The following is a 22,503-nucleotide window of genomic DNA, read 5'->3' as shown; positions in this document are numbered from 1 at the left end:
TCTCCTGCGGTGGGAAGAAGCTGCTGACCCACAGCAGCGGGCCAGGCTGCAAGGGGGTGCGAGCTACAGGACGGTGACAAGTCATGCTGCCAGCACGTGCTGGTGGGCAGGGAGCGTGGAAGGGCCCCTCCTCGGTCCTCTTCCCAATCCCTCATAATCCCGGCCTAAGGTCATGAGAAGAGATCAAACAAACCCAAATTGAGAAATGGCCCATGAAGTACTGACTGGCACTCCTAGACATTGTCAAGGTCACGAAAAACAGTATCTAAGAAACTGACTCAGACCAGAGGAGACTGAGACAGGATGACAACATGGGACGTGGGATCTGGGAACAGAAGGAGTGAAACAAGTGAAAGCTGAATCAAGTCTAGAGTTTTGTTTCACAATTATACATTATGTAATTTGTTATTTTACAACACAAATATATTTCTCCTTTTTTGATGTATCATAAAAAGTAATATTGGTATCCTAAATGTATTTTACACATAAATGGAAAAGAGCCCATTTACAATAGGAAGCCAAAAGAGTAAATATTCATGAACATATATAAGAAGAGTCATGCAGGAACTTGTACATTAAGAAAACAAAATATTACAAAGACCTAAAAGAAAGCATGAATCATGAATCACTAGAAGATCTATTCCTGTATGGGGATATAAAGATTGATATTATTATTGGCCTCTTTATAAGGATGTCAACTCCCCATCAGTTATTATAAAGTTGATGTGATCCAAATAAAAATAAAACCGTCAATTAAAAAGGACAAATTAGTTCTAAAGTTCAAATGGGACAAAGCAGGTGAAGAGAGCATTGGCACTATGAATTATGAAGATTTAAAAGCTCAATATATTTTTAAAAACATGATGTCTAAAGAATAGACAAATTCCCTGTTCAGAACAGAGTGCAGAAAAGCACTCACATAGAAGTGGAAATTTAGTGTGTGTGATAAAAATGACATTTCAAGTTTGTGGGAAAAGATGAATTATTCAGTAAATGGTGTGGAGACAACTGGGTAACCATCTGGGAAAAAGAGAGTTGGATTCCTATCTCACTCCTAGCATAAAGCCCAGATGGAACAGGACAGAAATGCAAAACTAAGATCACACAAGTATTAGAAAGATTAAAAGAAAACTATATAAAAAATAATTCCAGTATGGAAAAATACAAAGAAATAATAAGACAAGGAGAAAGGATGATAAATCGGTAAGAACCCGGCCTCTCTGGTGGTGCAAGGGATTGAGATGCAAGCTGTGAAGCTATTGCAGCCACTGCAGTAAGAGTTCAATCCCCCGGCTGGCCAGGGAGCTACCCCCATGGCACAGCAGACCTCTCCTGACTCAGTTGCTGCTCCCCTCAGCAGTATACCTCAGTCAGTCTGCCTGTTCTGTTCCCCACTCTATCTCTGGTGAATCCTCTCACCTCCCTGCACCTCTGGCCTGAACCCCAGTTCTTGTATGCATAAATAAATAAATCTAAAAAAAAAAAATCAGTAAGAACCAATAACCATATCCAAAAATGGACAAACTATGTAGACTGCTCACAGAAAAGGACACACAAATGGCTCAGAAGCACAGAGGCGTGTTTAAGACACAGATAACGCCAGTTTCCACCCGTCAGTTTGGGGCTCATAGATACACGGGGGTGGGGGGCGCGGGGGATCAGGTATCTCATTCCTAGCTGGTGGGAATATAAATTGGAGAATTTTTAGCAACGGTTATCAAAATGCCAGATGCATCTACATTTGATCTAGTACTTTCCACCTGAGGAGTTTCCATAGGTACACGTCTGCTTTGCAGCGTCACCGAGACAAAGCACGCTGGGCGTTACGGGACACGGTACATGATGGCAGCTGTTTTCCTGCCTTGGAAAACCACTCAGCTGTAACCAAAATGCACAGGGATGCTCCCTGCAATGGATTGAAAGTGAAAAAAGCTCCAAGATGATGTATCCCATGTTGCTATGAAATGGACAAAAAGGATGAAAAGGAAAAAAACCGTAATAGATCTTTGAAAAGTAATGTTGATTCCTTTGGGTAGAGGGATAGAATTTTCACTTTTTTTTTTTTTTTTGCCTTTTGGATTTTGAATACATTACCTTTTCAAAACAAGAACTAACATTTAAAATGTAAGACGGGGTCTCCCTGGTGGCACAAGGGGTTGAGTCGCAGCACTATGAAGCTATTCACAGCCACTGCAGCACAAGTTTGATCCCTGACCAGCCAGGGAGCTACCCACATGGTGCAGCAGACCTCTCCTGTCTCACCCACTGCTCCCCTCAGCAGTGTGTTTCAGTCAGTCTGCCTGTTCTGCAGCTCACTCTCTCTCTGGTGAACACTCTCAACCCCTGCACTTCTAGCCTGTACCCCACCTCTTGTGTGCATAAAGAAATCCTTAAAAAAAGATAAAATGTAAGATGCTTATGTTTTCTACTCCAGCAACTCTGGGGCTGGATCCTAAGCTACATTTGTGCCCAGGAGCAAGGCCATATGTAGGACTGAGCACCGATGCTTGCATCCAAAGTGGATGGAAAAGCCTTGTCCATCAGCCGGCACTGGCTAATGGCAGCTCACGTGCACTGGGGGCGTAGGGGGGCGCTTTTTCTATGAGGGAGCCAAGAAATGCAAATGCTGGCAGCACATCGAGTGGGAGTATGTCCCCACCTGTTTGGTAAATATCTCCATGAATTTGCTTGTATACATGCATGGAATATTACTGAAAATCAAAGTCTAGAAACAAATTCTGCCTCTAGAGAGGAAAACAGAACTTTCTGCGAGAAGGGTGGGTAAACTCTATTCTTGGTATGGCTTCTCTTCTAAATTCTTAAATCACTCTCTCCAACCCCATCCCTCAAACCCAACAAAAACAAAGCCAGCAAACCGTTAGTCAAAGATAAAAGATGTAAAATGCAGTCACACCGCAGATGCAGTGTCTGGCACAGAGGGAACCAATCGGGTCCCTGGGTATTTGCTGGACCCTCAAGAAATAACTGGTTACTGTTTTGAATTCCGAGACTGGGGGCCGGGGTTGATGCTGGTGATTGGTCAAGAGGTGTTAGGCCCCGAGAGCCCTGAGGCCTGAAAACATCAGGACGAGCAGTGCCACATGAGGGGGAGGAGGCACACGATAGGGCCACTCTGAGGTGAGGTGGGGACAGGGAAGCTGAAGGGCACAGATGGACACCGCCACAACACTTCTGCTGCAGGCCTGGCTCCATTTCCTTGTTTGCCTGACACAGTGATGTGGTAAGACCTGGGTAACTGGGGCGAGGAGGCTCTCTGCCTCAGGTTCTGAGTATACTAACACTTGGCTGGGTTTCCTCACAACTGGTATGTGGGAGGGAGAGGGGCAAAGCTCTGGCAATGTCCCTCCCTCCATCCCGAGGCCAAGCACAGCTCAGAGGGTGAAACTAGTCTTCCCATGACTGTCCAAGGTCCCATCTGACCAGCCTTGCTCATCAGCTCTCCTCCTTGAGCCACAGGCTTGCTCTCAGGCCTCAATCTGCCCGCTATCACACCACTGGGGACAGCTATCCTACAATTAAACTGTTCCGCCCTCAGAGGCAGAGTGGTGGGGACAGTAAGTTCCCAGAGGCCCTAGATCGCTGAGTGGGAAGGGGCGGGGGTGGGAGGTGATGCGGCAGTGTACTCACTGGGTGTTTGAAGAGGGAGCAAGGCCCCCAGCAGGTCAGGGGTGGCAGGCAACACAGCAGGCCAGGGTGAGAGTCTTTCTTTCCAAATGCTCAAAAGCCTGCTCCTCTAGTTCATAGCGGAGGGGATTCCAGCTGCATCAATACAGGGTCTTCTGAGTCAGGAACTTTCAGAGTGCTGAGAACTGGGGTTGTCCCATCAAGGGCCTTGGTTCATTCTAGACTGGTCCCTAAGACAGCAGGGTCATACCCCAGGGATCACAGGTGGGGCAGTAAAGGATCAGGTACCCCTGCTGGCATCCAGCAGGAGGGTCAGGCCCTTTTCTTTTTATTGCCTGGGCAACTCAGAAGGCAGCAGTGGCGTTGAGCTGGGTGCAGGGAGCAGCTGAGGCTGAAATAGGGTCAGGGCTCCTAGCATAAGGCTGAGAGACACCAGCCAGAGTCCTGAAACACTTAGAACCTGCTGGCAGCTCGGCCAGTGGAGCCCATCCCAGGGTTTGTCTGCCCTCCCTGGGAGCTAGGCTAATGCTGGGATGGGGAATACATGGGTGTCCTCAGTGGAGACTGGGAAGCAGTCAGCTAAGTACCCACACCCAGTCAGCCACAGATGCAGAGTGGGAAAGAGCCTGCTCAGACAGGCCTGCCCACTCCACCTCCCCCACAAGTGCCCCCATCACAGCACCTCCCATCGCTCTCAGGAGCCTCCCCAAGAAAGGAGCTGTGGAAAACCCCTCCCATCCTGGCCAACATCAAAGACTGGGGTGGAATTAGATCAAGGGCAGGAGGCCACTCAGCCCCAGAAGTCAGTTCTCCAGAACAGAAGGGAAGGCTCAGTCCCCAGAGTGCTAGGGAGGTGCCGGGCTCCTGAGCCCTTGACCAGAGGGGACCCAGAACCACCACCCGGAAGAGCCTCAGGACCTGACACACTGGCTTGGGACACACTTGATGTCATCATTTTTATTCAGTTTCTCTTTTTGAAAATAAGAGTAAACATACAATATATATTCTCTATTTTTATATATTAGATATAGTGACTGCAAGGCTCAGAAAACCACCCTCAACCACTTGGAGGCAGTTTTCAATTCTGACATTTGGTGGTGGGGGGGAAAAAAGTGTCCATGATTGCCAAAAGCAGAATCTTTCTTTATTATTAAACAGCAGTAACAGGAAAACCTAATGCTCGGTCAGACACAACTGAAACTGGGGAGGCCAGGAGAAGGGCAGCAGTCACTAAGGAGAAATCCCAAAGAAACCCCAGGCGGGAAGCACCCCGCTTGCCCCGTGCCCATCCCTCAGCCCCATCTCTGCTCCAGAAGCCCAGGGGACACCAGGGAGTATCACAGGCAATGCCAGTCCTCAGGGGCGGGCAGGGGCTGTGTGTAACTGTCAGGGGAGGAGCCTGGCAGGGGCTCCGGGAGCTTCGCCTAGTCTCTCCCAGCCCAATCAGCACTTGGGAGGCTGCAGCCCAACTGGAGGGACTGCAGCCTGGTGGATGCAGGGAGGGAGGCTAGGGGTACAGGCCCTGGGCTACCCAGTCCCTGACAAAACAGCTCTCCTAGAACCACACCAGTGGGGCCTGGCACGGATCATGCCACAGGAGGGGGCAGTGAGGAGGGCCCCTGACACCAACCCCAGGGAGTCTGAACAGCAGAGGGGCTTCCCAGATGGGGAGCCCTGGGCTTTCCCCTTCAGCTTCTGCGGCTGTTCTGACTCTGTCTCCTTTGGTTCCAGCCTCACCTGACCCTAAATGTCAGCAGCAATGGAAGAGGGGAGTCTGTGACAGGTACACTGAGATTTCACTCTAGGAAGGGTGCCGCCCAGCCCTGAGGACCCACGTGGGCCCTTTAGTCAGGACCAGGGAGCCCTGGGGTGGCTAGGAGCCTTGCCCGCCCTCCCAGGAGGAGGAGGTGATGCTACCCCACAGGGGCTCCTCGACAGGGCTGGTAGAAGGCTGGGGCAGGTGCTGGGCAGGGGTCTCAGTTCTTGAGGATGGTCTCATAGGCCTGGTACACATGCTGGGACACCTCCGACGCTCGACACTTCAGGGACAGCTGCAGGGGAAGACAGGTGGGGGACAGAATGCTCATTCCCAGGGCTCCTGGATGGGGAAAGTATTTACCGGACCGGGAAGGAACTCAGGGGAGAGATGGGGGAGAAATGGGGGAGCGTGTTGTGCACACGTGGCCTGGTGGCAGCAGCAGCTGTGCCTTCGGCAGGTGTGTGGTGGAGCAGAGGCGGCCGCCACAGCAGCCGGGTGTGAAGCAAATATACTTGCAGCCCACACACCAGCTGTCAGCCTAGCACCCAGCGCTAAGGCAAGCAGCGTGAATCATGAGGGAGGCTGTCAGAGAGAGCCCTGTCCCCCACACTCCCCGGGGTGGGCTGGGGTCCCTGAGAAGGCACAGGGGCTAAGAGGTAGTCTCTGCTTGGGAGATGCCGGGGTGCTGAGGGTTCTTCCTGGTTTCCTGTACAGGAAGCAGGCATGTCAGAGACTTGGCTTCAGCTCTCACTGCGATGTGAGCCTGGAGAGCACAGGCAGAGAGACAAGTGCCACCACCCTTCTGCCAAGATCACTGCTTCTGGAGGGTGCAACTGGGAAGGGGGAAGGGCAAATGGAGCTCAGGAAGTCAGCAGCGGTGGCCACAGGGGGTCCCTGGTCTCCCTTTAAAGACCTCTGCACTGTGTGTGTGTTGGGAAGTTGGGATTCAGCTCCTCAGTCAGGGCCTCCTGGTGAGGGAACACTGGGGTATCAGCAGTTTGCCCTCCTGCGAGCATTTGTGTCTGCCTAGTCTGGGGAGAAGCGGGGAGGAGGTAAGGCCAGAGTGTCAGGGTCCACTGGAGCCAGGCCAGAAGATGGGGTGTCTAAAGTATGGCTGGGTAGGGATGGACGGGAAAGAGGAAGAGAAAAGCAATTGCTAACCTCTAAGTCCTGCACCGCGGGCACCAGCGGGGAAGGTGGGCATGCAGCAACCAAACACAGGGAGACGGAAATTACCACCACCGAAGCCACCGCCGCAGCCTCCACCCACTGCAGTGCCAATGCTGCCTGCGGGGCCCAGGGAGCAGCATCTGGAGGGCCATGCCTGCCAGAAACTTGGGTGCAGGGGGGAAAAAGCAAAGCCCGGGGCTCTCCGGGGGGCTGGAACAGTATCACGGCCTCCAGGACAACCACCAGCTATTGAGGTCATGTCCTGACTGGGGCCTGACTCAAAGGCTCGAAGGATGAGCTGCTCAGGATCCCAGGCAGGGACTGAGTCAGGGGGCAGCAGGAGGAGGGCAGCCTGAGTCCAGCGATGCCACCTCACAGGTCCCAATTTTACAGAATCTTCTAGTCCAACTCACTACCCTGAGATGCCGTTTGGTGTCTTATCTGAGTACCTTGACAGAACCGAGTGGGACTACTTGTAAGGTCCCTTCCAGGGACAGAATTCTGACACTCATTTGTGCCAAATTTGAAGGGACCCCAGCCTAACTGGGCTGGTGGTGTCCCTCAACTGAGCCTACCCCAGGCCTGGGAGGTGGGGAGCAGGGAAGACTTCCCAGAATAGGAAGCCAGAGGCCCAGGGCTGGCAGGGCAGGAGTGGGGGCCCTCACCGTGAAGCTGGGGTTGCCTGGCTGGATGCGCAACTCTGCCAGCACCCAGATGCCATTGGTCAGCTTCAGGGACTGGTACAGCATGTCCTGGCCCTCCACGTTCCTCTTGGCAACCGTGAAGATGTTGCTGCTCTGCAGTCTGCTGCTCACGGCCTCTGGGGGTCAGACAGCCTCCCCGTCAGTGATGGGGGAGGGTTGGGGGCACAGGCAAGGGGCAGTGTGGCCAGAGGTGGAGTGGGGGATTCTCACCCGCATTGAGAGGGCAGTCTCTGATCTGGAATTGAGCTTCATTTTCATTGGGAATGTCCTTCCACGTGGCCAGGAACATCTGTCGGTCTGGAGGGTGAGTGAGGTGCGGGAGGAGACAGGACCCTGATAAGCCTGTGGCCTCACTTCACAACACTCAGAAAGTAAAGGGTCTGAGGTGGGAGATGCCACCTTCAAGTTGAGGACAGGCATGGGCTCCTCAGTCCCTCCTCAGTTCCCAAAGACCCAGAGCTTCCAGCCTCTGGGCATGAGACTTCACCTCCCCAGCACCTGCAGCTGTCCTCCCGCTCTGTGCTGAGCAGTCTGCCTTACAGGACTTCTGTGGTGACCGAGGGAAGAGGTGACCAAAGTGCTCCATGAAGCACAGGAGTGAGCCGTCCACACTGAGATGACAGGACCCTCAGGGGTTCCAACCAGGGCACAAGAGATGAATACCAGGCATATGGCATGGCATTGAGGCAGAGAGCCCGTGGGACAACTGTAGAGGCTACAGGCAAGTGAGATGCAGGGCAGGAGAAAACCTAGACAGCCTCTCTGCCAGGCCAGAGCTGGCTAGACAAGGTCCAGGTAAGTTGCCGCTCGCTGCAGGCTCTGCAGAGACTCACAGATCCATAGTGGGGCAAGCCAATCCATGTGTTCCAGGGACCTCAGAGGCACGCATATTACTCACCCATCTTCCCATCTTCCCCAAAGAGGATGTGCAGCGGGTACAAGGTACTGAAGTAGAAGACATCAATGTTGTTCTTCACAGCCACCTAGGAAGAAGGGATTCGAGGTCCCTGGGTCCTCTGAGGTCCTGGGAAGGGCCTGCTCCCTAAATCCCCCACCTCAACAGGTTTCCTCACACTCCCTCCCTAGCAACCACATCCATCATTCCCTCTGACAGGGTCTCTCCTGCCAAGAACAGTCCTCTGATGACACCAGCTGGACCCCAGGCATTTCTACCTGGTCCCTCTCCTGGGTTGACAGCAGGTAAGGACTCGGGTATTGGGCCCTGCCCAGTACACACCTGGAGGTTGTTCAGAGGCTCCATCTTCATGACTGAGCCCACTGTGGTGAGAGGCAAGGAGATCTCCACAGTCTGGTTAGGGCTGAGTGGCGCATGGACCTGGAGGGGGGCGGCGGGAGCCAGGCCAAAGCTGGGGAGAGAGAAGCCCCACAGGGATGGCAGGGAGAGCAAGCGCTGACATAGGATGGCAGGCTCCTCTGGCTTCAGACTGAGGTAATAAACCTCTCCAGCAAATCGGCCTCACCCCAGCCCTGGGCCCATGTCAGAAAGACCTCCTCTCCCAGCCCTCAATAGCCATGTGAACATGAGGAAAGACGGCTGTAGGCCTGAAGCCCATCTCTGCTCTTCTCTCTCCTCTGGGCTAGGTGTTGGGCAGGCCCAGGTGAGCAGTTTTCGTTTTTTTTAAGACTTATTTATTTATGCATATAAGAGCTGGGGTGTAGGCCAGATATATGGGGGTGGGGAGGGGTGAGAGGATTCACCAGAGACAGAGCTGGGAACAGAATAAGTGGATGTACTGAAATACACTGGTGAGGGGAACAGCGGGTGGGACAAGTCTGCTGAGCCATGTGGGTCTGCACCCTGGCCGGGGATCAAACTCGCTGCAGTGGCTGCGGATAGCTTCATAGTGCTGAGATTTAACTCCTTGAGCCACCAGGGAGGCCCCCCAGGTGACCAGTCTTATTTTGTCCTGCCCCTAAGGGGCTCCATCTAATACCATGGGCCTATAAGGTGCTTCTAAGTCAAGAACTCTGTGACTGCCCAAGTCTCTGTTGCCAGTCCCCTTCTCCTGGGACGGATCCGAACACTCCAAGTGAGAGAGCCACTAGGTTTGACTGTTCAGGCCAGAAATGGCGAGGCCACATGAATGCCAGAGAAAGGTTCAGAAAGTCTTGTTTCTCAGAACACAGTACATGGGCAAGTGAGGAAGGTCCCCATGAGCATGAGAGACACCCAGCCATAGGCTTTAGGAAGATAAGTCACAACAGCATTGACTGGGGCCATGAACTGAAAAATGAATGCTCACTGTACCAAGCTGGGCATTTGATATTATACCAACTCTTATCCTCATAAAAACAGCAACGGGTCTACATTCTCTCATCTTTCAGGAGATGGAGACTCAGGAAGGGGCAGCCCATGCCCAGACCCTATGGGGTGAGTGGCACTGCTGAGATATGAAGCTTAAGTTGCAGACCCAGGGTGTGCTCTGCCCATGATGGCAGCCGGGCCCACCTGCGAGACAACATGGGAGTCAGACCCTTGTGGCCCAGGACTCCAGGTGTTCCTGCAAGCTACATCACAGCCCACAGTGTGACCTGGGGCAAAGCACTTGCCTTCTTTGAGCCCAGGTGTCATTACCCCTGAAAAGGGAATAATGGTATAGACCTCACTGGGTCATCACATGGCTCAAGTGAGGCAACACTTCTAAAGCCCTTGGCACAGGGCCTGCTACCCAGCAAGTTTCCAATACACACTAAGTTTGTTATGAATGATCATGGGTGTCACTCCTTAGAGCCTGGAGTGCTTCTGTGGCCTCTAGGGCCACTTGCAGTAAGTGGCTGCTGCCATCCTCTCTGGTCTGAGGGTTAGGTAGGACCCTCTGGCCCACAGGGTCTCCCTGAGGAAGCAGCCCCTTCAGTCAACTTCTTAGAGGCTAAGTTTGCTCATCACTAGAGCCGCTCAGGAAGAAGAATCATCAGGAGGGGCTGCTTGGGTTCCCCAGAGAGCCCTACCCTAGTTCACCTGGTCCAAGAAGACCATGATGGTGCCAGACAGGAGACCTTCCCCACTGACCCCTGGTGCAGGGGAGCTGGTGAGGTGAGAAGCCAAACCTGCCACCACTCTGAGGCCGTGTGTCATGGTTTACTCTTTGGCCACATGGAGGAAGCCAGCAGGTAGGGCCCTGAGATGAAGAGGAGGATCGGAGCTCCTGTCAATGTGGGGTGCTTGCCAAAGGTGGGTTCCTAGAATGGCGCTGGGATTTTTGTCAGTAAAACACTACTTTGTAGTGGAGGAAGGCAAAATAAGGACAGATGCGCTAGAGGTCGGGGGAGGATGGAAGGAGTGGGAGAGGCAGGGGAATGAGTACTTTAGAGGTCTGGCCTGAGTTGGGGTTGTGAGCAGTACCCATCTTCACCAGAAAAAGAGACACCAGGCTGGCCTGGGGGAGCTCACCTATTGCGATTGAACTGGATGGCAAAGTCAGTCATGACCTGTAGGGCCTTGTTGGTCAGCTGTAGGTCCATGGAGATGGAGCCCACTTGGCGGGTGAAGGTACCCGAGATCTCCAACCCCTTGGCCTTCATGGCCGGGAGCCAGACCTGCAGGGAAGAGAGTGAAGAAGGGGCTGGGATGTGTCTCTTTCTCTCAACTCAGCAGCCTCCTGAGTGTCCTTTACCTCAATCTCTCTCTCCTAAAGGGGACTCCTGGATTTGCTGCACCTGCCTTTTCTCCCAGGGGACGAGGAACAATCCTACATGACCCTCCCAGGGACACTGCCACAGTGTAGCTGTGTATGGTATGTCCAAGGATCGAGCTGAGTCTTTGGAGGTCAAAGAAGGAACTCAGGAAGTAGGACTGAGGAGAGCAGCGAGACAAGTGGCCCTGCCAGCTTTCTGATGACCCAAGGAGAGTTGAGGGCCCAAAGGCATCCTGGGCTTGGGCCAGAGTCTGAAGCCACTCTGGCTGTCACAGTCTGTCCTCTCCCGCAGAAGGCAGAGCTGGCTTGAATTGTACACACTGACCTGACCAATGATAAGTGCCTAAGAGGACCCCTTGTCTGGCAGGCTCTTAACTGCTTGGTTACCCTTGTGATCTGACTCAGCTCCAGAGCCACGGCCTCCAGGAAGCTTACCTGACTCCCTCCCTATGTTCCTGCCACAATGATGTGACAGCAGATAAATGGCAGCTTGTGTGTCTGTCTCCCCTGTACCCAGTCAGCTCTTTGTGGAAAGGGTTCTATTTTTCTGCCTTTACATCTTTTGACTTGGAATTTGGTAAGGAACCAGTACCAGGTAGTGTTTGCTGAGCAACACCGTAAAAGATTCTTACAGAAGTGGCTCTGTTACCCTGCCTGACTACTAAGGTGGAGACCTTGCCTCTCAGAGAGGGTGGGTGCATAGGGTCCAGTGTAAGTTCTTAGACACAACTAACCCTCAATTCTACTGCAGGAACCAGTGAACTGTCATCATCTACCAGTCCAAACACTCGAGTAACTACAAGGTCTTGCACAGAGTGCCTCACCCCCCCCACCCCCGACCAGAAGGGCTGGAGAATGTATTTACCCCACAGGTGAGGTGGGAATGTGTACAATATGAGACTATCAAGAAATGCAGATGACATACCTACACTTCTGAAGGGGGAGTACACTCACGTCCTGGAACCCTCCCGTGACTAAAGCAGTAATCCTGCCAACGCTGCAAATACTCCTCCTCCGGGGCAGCTTGCCCTGATTACTCCTGACCTGGGGATCCCCTCAACTCTCACTTTCAGCTCTCACTGTAGGTACAATCACCTGGCCACCACTAAGACAAAGTAGCAATGATATCTGCTAAGATGAACACACAAGCAGAGGGCCAGCTGATTCTGACAACCTATGACACTAAGGCAGGCACATAGAAAGTTCTCAAACACTTCGTGTCAGAGTCATGCAGGAGTCAGGAGTGGAGGCTTTGGTACAACTGCCTGCTTTCAGTTCCAGATGCTGTCAGTTAACAACAATGTGACTTTAGGCAAAAGCACTCAGATTTCTCAATTTCAAAACGGAATTAATAGCACCACAGCTGCCAGGAGGGTTTAGTAGGATGGTGGCTGTGCCACACTCATGCAGCCCCTGGCCCAGAAGTGTGCAGCTGCTAGCATCAGGCCCGGGATCTGGCCACCACTGCTGCAGGTGCAGTAGGCATACCCAGCGAGGTCAGGGCAGGGCACTGACTCATAGCTCCCTAGTCGAAATGAGGTATCACTGCGTCCCTGAATCACAGCTGCATCCTGCTCTGGGAAGGGGACCTCAGAAGAGAAAGAAGGGCTCTAGCTAGAAACGAAGATCCAGAAGAGACAGATACAGTGTCTGACCTGAGTGCTGTGAGGTGATCTGGCCAGGCCCATCTACTCTGGCAGCTTCCTTATTGCTGAGGGTATGACCCACACCGTGCCCTCCTTATGCCAGGCCTCATGTTCTCACAGCCCAAACTCAGTTCATCTTCCTCTAATCTCAACAAATGGCCCCTCCCTCATTACCACAGCCAGAATCCCCTAAATCATCAACCCCTAAAAGTTGCCATGCCTACCGTCCAACCTCGCCTCCACTTCTAAAGGTGTCCTCCCTGTCCAGCACACATCAATTCCTGCCAGTCTCTTCTCCAGGCTCCTTGCTCTACCCTTTCCAGCCTGCCCTCTACATTGTAGTCAGAGTGATCTATCTCAACTGCAAATATGTTTTGTGTCTGCTTAAAACCCAAGGTCTCCGCGGCATCAGGACAGAAAGCAAAACCTCACATCCTGGTGGTGGTCAACCTCACAGCTGGTCCACCGGCTTCCTTCTCCCTACTCTACCCAGGAGTCTCAAGAGGTACTGCCCCTAGTAGCGCAGGGGGCACTTACAAGGTGTTTATATTGCCCAATGAGGGGAGGCACTATGGTTAGTGGGCTGGGGTCAAGGGTGCTGGATGTACTGCCTTGGGAACAATGGTTCCCATAAGGAGTAAGTGTCCAGCATTCCCTCAAGTATTTTCTGCATGTTTTCAATATGCCCTGAAATTGCCAGGCACCCAACCATGTTGAAAATCAAGGGATGCCTGTTCTTTATTTTGTTCGGAACTTTCCTGAGGGCCAGTCATCAGGAGGTACCACTGGTCACAGCACTCAAGACACACCAGTTACAAACACCAGCTGTAGGTGTGGTGTCATGGTGACTCTGCACTGCTGCCCATACCTGACGACCCCATCACATTTCCTGGGGCGGGCATACCAAGCCTTCACCACACTGAAACACATGACCCAACTTTCTTCCTTTCATGGGTCCTTTATATGCAGCGATAGCATCTTACTGATTGTCTTTAACTTTACATGCACAGGTAGGTTGTGTAGTCCACAAGGTGCATTTAAGGACAGGGAAGGAAGGGGGCAGCATTACCCATTATCAACAGGGGCAGTGTGTTGTTGGCACCGAGAATCACTGTTCTAACTAGACAGGCCTTTTGCCAGCTACCTGGAAGGTGCTGGGGGCTCTTCCTCCCTTATCTCCAGGCCTCTCCATAGGTTGTCATCTCTTCCTCAAGTCCTCTCCTCACTTCTGCCTTGGCTAACTGTGGCTTGATCTGTAGGCCTGTGCTCCAGTGACACCTCCACTCTGGGATGCCTTCCCTAGGCCTCCCAACACCTGATTTAGCATCTCTTCCTCAGTGCTCCTAAAGCCCCCAGTTGCCCTCAGCACCACACTGGCACACTGCTGCTCCTGGAGTTCATCCCTGCTGGCCTGAGCTGACGCCAGGCAACAAGGCACTTAAAGATCCTACATGTCAGTCTCTTAACTTTCTCTGCTTCTGCCACAAGAGAAGGTGCAGTGCTTACTGCTTTAGGGGCCACATATGATCCTGACAAGGTGCCCACGCCGCTGGTCAGGTCAAAGAGGTCACTCAGGCCACTGCCCATCGGTGCTCCTAGGTTGGCTGGTACTGCTGCTGCTGGGGGTGCTGTGAAGTTGGAGCCCCCAATCTGGCAAGAAAGAGAAAGGGGTCAGAGGCAGGCATTAGAAGTTGGGACTTTAGGGGCTCAGGATGAACAGGGCTATCTGGCACTTTAGAAATAAGTGGGGTAGGACAGGATGGGGCACTGCAGAGCTGCCTTTGTATCAACCCTAAGTTGCAGAAACAGGCAGTAAGTTGGGTGAAGAACAGGCCCAGACCTATTGTACCCTGTATGCTTCGAGTCTTACAGGTGACCTCTGGGAAAGGGCTGGAGACACTCACAAACTAAACTCAGCCCACAGATTAAAGGTACACCTGAGGGTCTAGATGGAAGTGCAACCTATAGGATGTCAGAGGGGGGCCGTGGGGACTAAGAGGGTCGGCCACATTGTTAGCGGGTGGTGAGGGCAGTGCAAGGAATTCATGGATGTAGGGCCCAGGGGTAGCTAGATATCAAGTGGTCAAGGCACAGGTTGCCAGGACGTTGGACGGAAGGCCAGGCTCAGCAGGAAGGGACTGCTTTGACATCACCCATCCCTGGGATACTGGGCCAGAGCTCTCAGGAGCACGGATGAAGACTTGATGACACAAGGTTGAACCATACCCCTTCAGGCTCATCCCCCATCTCCAAGCAGAAGCAGGCAGGGTGAAGAGAACAGGCAGCCACATGCAGAGAGAAAAGCCAGGAAAGAAGACAGAGAGAGACAAGAGAAAGGGAGGGAAAGAGGGAGAAGATTAGTCACTGCTGCTCCATCTGAGATGAGTTGGTGTAAGGCAGTGCTGGGCCTACTAGAAGCCAGACCACAGGCCCTGTGAAAGCACTACTCTGACCTCACAACCTTACCTCCCACACACACCCTTACCCTCCTGCCCTGTGCCACTGCTCAGACCTTCCTGCCCTTTTCCACGCCACACTAACTGCCAGACTTCTAGCCCTGTGTCACATCTTGGGGACTTCAGCCAAGTATGGCCAAGTGACAGCGGCTCTGCTGCCCCCTCCACTGATTAAAGCCCTACCAGCTGACTAAAGAAGTTCCAGGGAAATACCTGGCTAGTGTCACCACCCCCTTTCTCAGAGGAGGAGGCTGACCCTGACCTCTCTCAGCTAGGTCTGCTGAGCTGCTGTGTCCTGCCTGTGCAGGGTCAGGGTTGCGTGGGCACAGGTTTGGCTCCTCCAAGCCTTACAGGCAAAGGTGACTCAGTGAAAGGAGTTAAGAATTACCCTACACTGCCCCAGGCTTCACGGGGCTCAGTGGCCCAGCAAGGGGCCGAGTCCTGCCACACAGCAGCTGTGCATTATTGGAGGTAAGGCAATCTGATGGCTCTAAGCCTGTTTTCTCACCTATACGCAGGAGTTACATGATCACCTTCGCAGGCAGATGTACCTGAGGTCCTTGGTTGGTGCCTGGCACAGAGAGGGCATTCAATAATTGCGCCTCTGAAGATGATTATCAATGTCATCTAGAGTGGGGCCCAGGACATACCAAGCTGTCGAGACCACCGCCAAGTAGGTCCACAGCTCCCATCTGAACTGAGGAGGTGGCCAGGGGAGGGCCGCTAACTGGGGGGCCAAGGTCCAGGTTGAGGAGGTCGCCCAGCAGGTCACCCTGGGTGGGGATGACATCTGGCTGTTCACCGGAGGGTGCTCCAGCAGGGGCCGTCTCGGGGCTCTCTGCACTCTCACTCCTACAGGGATACAGGAGGGAGAGGGTCAGAAGCTGGTTGCAGGGAGATTCAGAGTCCACAGTCTCCAGGACCCTCCCTCAGGACAGGTAATGAGTCTCCTCATAAGTCCCAGATGGAGGTTGTCCATGCACCCCACCCCCTTTCTCCCCACTGCCCTTCCCAACCCTGGTCCATCTTCCCTGCTCCCCAAGAGATCTAGCTTCATGGAGATGAGGGGAGGGAGGAGTTAGCTGTGCTTCCATCACTTAGCCCACTCTAAAGAGAAGACTGGATGCCAGTCCCTGGAGGACTGGACAACCAGGCCAAACTAACCAGTGGCACCAGAGGAAGATGAGAAGGGAGCTCTGGAACCACAGAATTAAGTCTGCGTCTAGTTCTGCTGGCTATGGATCCTGCGCAAGGCACTCAAGTCTACTGTCCTTGTTTGTTAAATGGGAACATCTCTCGGCTCTGTTGTTAGATCAAATGAGGTCTCTAGTCAACATCCGGTGTGGAGTAAGCATTCAATAAAAGGTCACTAGAGTGTAATTTTTTTCAAACTTAGGTCCTGTCAGGGATTATCACATCAGGCCTGAGCGCCTATTTTGCTTAACTATGTAACCGGTGAGGAGACAGGCCCACTTCACTCACGAGGCGGTGCGGGGTGGCAAGCTCTTATGTACAACGCCCCGGCCTCCCTCCACAAAGGCGCTGGGCGGCTTGTGGTAGACAGAGGCCAGTGTGCCGATGTAGCAAATGAGCTCGTCCAGCAGTGTGGGCTCAATGAGGTCTGTCTCTTCAGAGATGAGTGGTTTCTCAGCCAACACCACCTCCTTGGCGGCCACAGGGTCCGTGGAGAGCAGGCGCCAGTAGATGTAGCCCCGGTCCCTCAGGTCTGGGTTGTCTGAGTCCTTGGGGATTGATGAAAAGTCCATGAAACTCAGAGCAGAGCAACTGGGAGAGGGGAAAGGAGGAGCCCTAACCCATAGCCATGTGGTCTGATCTGAACGCCTCCATGAATCTGCCTCTGAACTGCTTAAATGGACAGGATCCAGCACCGTGGCTGTCCACTCTCGCCCGGATTCAGGCAGGCTATAACTGCTCTTGTCTCAATTCCTGCCTCCCCTCCGCAGTCTGCACTCCCTGCCCCCCATACAGACCCTCAGGTCCTCCTGGACTTTCCTCTCCTCTCCCATTTTCAATCTGTCTCGACTGACCCCACTTCATGATTTAATTGCAACTGAGTTTCCTGAGTAGGGATCCTGGATTACTCTGGAGCCTGTAAACCTCCAATGGTGCCAGTCTTGGGCAAGACAAGCACGTCTGGCTCCTTGGACCAAAGTGCCCCCTGTGGGGGCCTATGCCAGATACAGATGGGAAGCTGAGGGGCCCACCTGAGTGGCCAAGCTGAGGACCTGCTGCACCAGCTCCTGGGTCTCTGTTGGCTTCTTTAGAAAGAGCTTCACAATAGCTGTCAGCAGCTGCAACTGGACCTACAGGGAAGCAGAGAAGACACAAGGAATAAGTGTGAGCTTCATGAGGGCACAGATAAGGAAACTAAATGAGGGCTTCAGAGAGGGAAAAAAATGTTCAAAGTCCCTGGAAACCAAGGCCAGCTACCCTGGAATTGGGGTTGGTCGTGGAACTCAGGCTAAGGCCAGCAGGAGGTGTTGTGCTGCCAAGCAGCCCAGACTTCAATATTACCTCTCAAGAAAGGTAATACCATTATACTACTGGCAACCTCAGGCAGGTCAGGGGCAGATGCCCAGTACTAGGGTCCCAGAAACCACAAAGTTCTGGGACCTGCAGTACCTTAAGGAGCTCACAATTTTAAAAGGCAACATGCATGGCTGGTATGCCTCTTAAAAGGATTTTTTTCAACAAGCTGAGGTGGTACCAGGGAAGGCCCAGGGGAGTGGGCTAACAGGGCTCACAGAACCAGCCCCTGGTCGAGCAGCAGAGCTTCCACCAGAGAGTGGGAACAACTCCTGCCCAGCCTTCCAGCAGCTCCCCCTCTCACCTAGCTGTTGCCTCAGCCTCATCTATACCTCCTCACACCTTGGATCTCTTGCTGACCCCAGCCCATCCCCACCTGGCTTCTACAGCCTTCTGGACCCCATGTTTGGTGCCAGCCCACAGGATTAGAAATGTTTCCTGTTACTGAGCTCTCCTATGGACAGAGCCCTTTAGGACAGGGATGGTATCTGTCACTGTTGTGTCCCTGGTTATTGTTCAATCTAGTGCCTGGAGAATAGCAGGCACTTAAAGAAAATTAGCTAACTTAACCACACCTCTGGATGATCAATTCACTGCACATAGTCCTTCCTCAGTAACATCTCATTTTTATTAGGATCAAGAAGGCAGCCTGAGGCTTCTGAGCCAGGGCTGTGCCAGGACAGGTCTGCGGCAGAAAGGCAGGAGTGGGGCTGGCAGCACCTCCCATGCCTGTCTGACAGGAAGGCACTTACAGAAATGAATAGCTTAATTACCCTTGTGCATAGGCAGTCTGACAGCAGGAGGCAGAACACAGGGGATGAGGTCTGTTTCTGGGATTAAGTGATTCACTGTCCCTGCAACTTGATTACACACTGGCCAGCAGCTGAGCAGCAGTGGGCTAGCTGTTTCCAAGGTAGGAGGCAGCCTGGGGACTGGCTTCCAGACCTGGCTCCAGCCCCTTGATGGGTGGTAGAGAAGAGGGCATTTAGCCTCAATCTATGAGGGAAAGGTGTGGCCTCCTTTAGGTAGTTTTTTTTTTTTTTTAATAAATTTTATTGTTATATTCCCCATACAATTGCAGCCCCCCCATTCTGACCCCAATCCCTCCCCTCCCGCCCCTGCCCCCCTAAAAGTGTCTCTGGTTCATAGTTTTTTGTTGATTTTGATTTTCACTTTCTTATAGTTATTCATTTTCCTGGTCCCTTATTTAAGTTTTCTAGATTCCTGCTATGAGTGAGACCATCCGGTATTTTTCTTTTTCTTTCTGGCTTATTTCGCTGAGCATGATCCCTTCCAGCGCCATCCATGTTGCTGCAAATTGCATGTGTTTATCTTTTTTGAATGCTGAGTAATATTCCATGGTATATATGTACCACATCTTCTTGATCCAGTCATCTATTTTTGGGCATTTGGGTTGTTTCCAAAGCTTAGCTATTGTAAACAGTGCTGCTATAAACATAGGGGTGCAGGTGTTCTTTGGAATTGATGTTTCTGTGTCCTTTGGGTAAATATCCTTTAGGTAGTTTTTATGGGCTCTGAAAACAGCAATTTTTGGCAGTTTACTTGGAACTAGAGTTAGAATACATCTCATCTAAACTCTTGTTCATTACTTCCCAGCTAGGGGACCCTGAACAAGTCACCTCATGTCTCTGAGTCTGCTTCCTCATCTATAATATGGCTCTAACACCTCATGGGATAATGAAACAGATGAGAAAACAAATGTCATCATCATGTCGACATTTATCATTTGTCGTCATCATGACGGCAAAGAGCGGTCATCATCGCCTGTCATGACGATCACGATCACCATGACCACCGTACAGGCACTTTCAACCACTCTCTCCAATCAGGTCAGTTGGCCGCCTGGACTCACTCATCACAGTCAGGTCTGCTTGGTGGCCTAGGAGCTCTGGCTACAAGCCCAGCTTCCCCATCCATCACCCTGCCCCATTGTCCTACATGTTTAGGTGAGCCCTCCTGCAATGCTGCTGTCGCCCTTGCCATCCAATGGGCACCATGCAGCTGGGCAGCTATACTACCCTGGTCAGCTCCCTACCCCTGGCTAGAAAGAGGGGTAGCTCAATAATTTAAAATAAATTCCCAAATTGCAAAGTATTAAATATTCTTATTAAAGCTTTGAACTGTGTTGTGCACTCAGGAGACAAAGGGAGCAGGCCATTTAATTACAACATGACCACCCAGTTAGCTTACTGAGCACTGAAGCAGGCAGTTTACACATGTCCTCTATTACGCTTTGGAGGAGCCCTGTGCTAGAGACAAGGAAACAGGGTGGGGAGTTCAGCACGCTTGAAGGCCTACAACGAGAGAAGCCTAGATTGGACTTCACAGTCCTGTTTCATTTCCCCATACCAGACTCCTGCTCCGTTTCTCTTTGTTCAACTTTTTTTTTCCCCAAAGATTTTTATTTATTTATGCATACAAGAACTGGGGTGTAGGCCTGCGGTATGGAGAGGTGAGAGGATTTACCATAGACAGAGTAGGGAGCAGAACAGGCAGATCTACTGAAATACACTGCTGAGGGGAGCAGCAGGCAAGACAGGAGAGGGGCACCTCGCCATATGGGTTAGTTCCCTGGCCGGGGACTGAACTCATGCTGCAGTGGCTGCCAACAGCTTCACAGTGCTGAGACTTAACCCCTTGCGCCACCACGGAGGCCCCTGTTCAACTTCTTTAATGCTGGCTTTTTAGCAGGCTTTGCGGAGGAAGGAGTAGGTGTAAAGATATGCTCTAATATATGAGCAGAATCACCTATCATAGGACATCCTCTGCAGGAATCCTGCGTGAGACTTGACTGGGAGTACAGAAGCCATCCAGGCTATGCTTTACTTCTCACAGACAAGAGAGAAGAGGCTGGTGTGGTGAAGTGAAGGCAACCCTGGAGCTGGCTGGCAGTTGGACCTGGCAGGCAGCAGTTGGGAGTGGGTGTTGGTGGGAAATATTACTATTACTTTGTAATGGACATCTGCTACTTTTGCTTGCCCAGAATCTACTGTCTTGATGCTAACAGAAATCCTGGATTCACCCTTCTCTTCGCCTCCTTCAATCCAGACACCAGAATGGGCATGTGACTGGCCAACTGGAGTTACAGGTTCAGGATAAGGTGAACAGGCCTGGACTGTTGCTGAATACTGGGGAGAAAGCAATTTTAGGAGCCACTAAGCTAAGAGGATATAACCTGAAGTGTTGACCATTTGTGGCTGCCACCTATGGGAGAAGCCACCCCAAGGAGGCAGAGATAGCTCAATATCACTGTCTGAGAACCCTTACCCAGGGTTGCTGGAAAGGAATACAGTCTCTGGACTTGCCCATTACAGGAACCAGCTGGTCTCCTTTTTTGCCTGGATCAGTTTGCGTTTAAACCAATTCTGACAGTCACCAAACTACTATTAGTGATTTCTTAATAGGGCCTTGGCAAGTATTCAGGACATGATACAAAGCATCCCACTTAAGTAACAGGATGAGAGGAAGTCTTATGACTCTCATTTTGTAAAGGAGGAAGCTGAGGTTCAGAGAAGCAGAGGATTTTGTTGTAAAAGTCACCAAGCCAGGAAGGGAAAGAAAAGGGGCTTGGGCTCTGTGGTCTCTGATTCCAATGCCTTGATCTGCCAGGTTGCACTGTCCCAAATAGACAGTTAATATTTCTGTGGTTACAGACATTTTATAAACTCTTGTGTATGAGCAGACAGTTTCCAGTGCACAGAAAAGGGAAAACAAATGAAAAGATACTCAACCCCATTCAGAACAGAAATGCAAACCAAAACTACACTGAGGTATCCCGTGTTACCCATTTGATTGATAAAAATAAAGTTTGCAGTTACACTAGGTTGAAAAGGAATAAAGATTATCCACATCCAAGACAGGTGTGTAAACCTGCAACAATCTCTACACCAAGGGAACTCAGGGAGTGACCCAAGTCTCTAGTGTACAGGCACCCTTATCCAAACATTCTGTGGGTAAGACTTTATTTATTTATTTATTTTTAAAATAATACATTTCCTTTTTTTTTTTAAAGATTTATTTTATTTATACAAGAACTGGGGTACAGGCCAGAGGCACAGGATGATGTGAGAGGATTCACCAGAGACAGAGCAGGGAGCAGAACAGGTAGACGACCAAAAACACTGCTGAGGGGAGCAGCGGGCAAGACAGGACAGGTCTGCCATGCCATGTGGGGATCTTCGTGGCCGGCCAGGAATCGAACCCGTGCTGCAGAGGCTGCGGACAGCTTCACAGTGCTGCACTCAACCCACTGTGTCACCGGGGAGGCCCGGGTAAGACTTTATTCTTCAGATATATTTGTGGATGTACTTATAAAGGTATGCATAGCAGTGTTGTTTAAAAGAGCAAAGCATGGGCCTCCCTGGTGACACAAGGGTTAAAGTCTCAGAGCTATCATGCTATTGCCACTGTGGCCTGAGTTCTATCCCCGGCCAGGGAGCTGACCCACATGGCGCAGCAGACCTCTCCTGTCTCGCCCACTGCTCCCCTCAGCAGTGTTTATTTTCAGTCAATTTGCCTGTTCTGTTCCCTACTCTGTCTGTCTCTGGTGAATTCTCTCACTCCGCACACCTCAGGCCTCAGCCCTCTCACCCCATTTCTTGTATGCATAAATGAAAATAAATCTTTAGAAAAAAAAAAAGAGCAAAGCACTGACACCTAAATATCCATCCGGGGGGCTGATTAAATAAAGTATGGTACCTTTACGTGAAGAACTCTTGGGCAACTGTGAAACAGCAAGAAAGGGTGTCATAAATTAATAACGGTGTGGTTTTAGATATATTTTTAAAGGAAAAAGAAAAGGGGTTGTATAATTTGAATCTGTTGCTACTGATAGTGTTTAAAATAAATAAGATAAAAAATACATAGTCGATCATTATTGTGGGGGCCACATTTGCAAAT

General features: G+C 51.5%; 1 protein-coding gene across 4 annotated transcripts in view; it reads right to left on the bottom strand.

Annotated features, from left to right (window-relative positions):
• Positions 1 to 5,382: 5,382 nt before the first annotated feature.
• AP1B1 (adaptor related protein complex 1 subunit beta 1) overlaps positions 5,383 to 22,503 on the bottom strand; it is a gene marked incomplete at its 5' end in the record, with an annotated part of 33,538 nt that continues 16,417 nt past the window's right edge. The window contains 11 exons of one of the 4 annotated variants that reach the window (XM_084253620.1): positions 5,383 to 5,696; positions 7,240 to 7,394; positions 7,489 to 7,575; positions 8,177 to 8,261; positions 8,516 to 8,645; positions 10,691 to 10,836; positions 14,087 to 14,230; positions 14,807 to 14,827; positions 15,687 to 15,888; positions 16,519 to 16,778; positions 17,262 to 17,360. In XM_084253620.1, the coding sequence (XP_084109746.1) occupies positions 5,622 to 5,696; positions 7,240 to 7,394; positions 7,489 to 7,575; positions 8,177 to 8,261; positions 8,516 to 8,645; positions 10,691 to 10,836; positions 14,087 to 14,230; positions 14,807 to 14,827; positions 15,687 to 15,888; positions 16,519 to 16,778; positions 17,262 to 17,360 (1,404 nt within the window). In that variant the 3' untranslated portion in view covers positions 5,383 to 5,621. The remainder of the gene's footprint in view (positions 5,697 to 7,239; positions 7,395 to 7,488; positions 7,576 to 8,176; positions 8,262 to 8,515; positions 8,646 to 10,690; positions 10,837 to 14,086; positions 14,231 to 14,806; positions 14,828 to 15,686; positions 15,889 to 16,518; positions 16,779 to 17,261; positions 17,361 to 22,503) is intronic. The other 3 variants (XM_084253621.1, XM_084253622.1, XM_084253623.1) reach the window with 3 other exon arrangements.

This window comes from Talpa europaea, assembly GCF_964194135.1.
Source record: "Talpa europaea genome assembly, chromosome: 14".
In the NCBI taxonomy this organism is placed as follows: Eukaryota; Metazoa; Chordata; class Mammalia; order Eulipotyphla; family Talpidae; genus Talpa; species Talpa europaea.
Note: the sequence above shows the minus strand (reverse complement) of the source record. Positions and strands in the feature narration are given on the sequence as shown.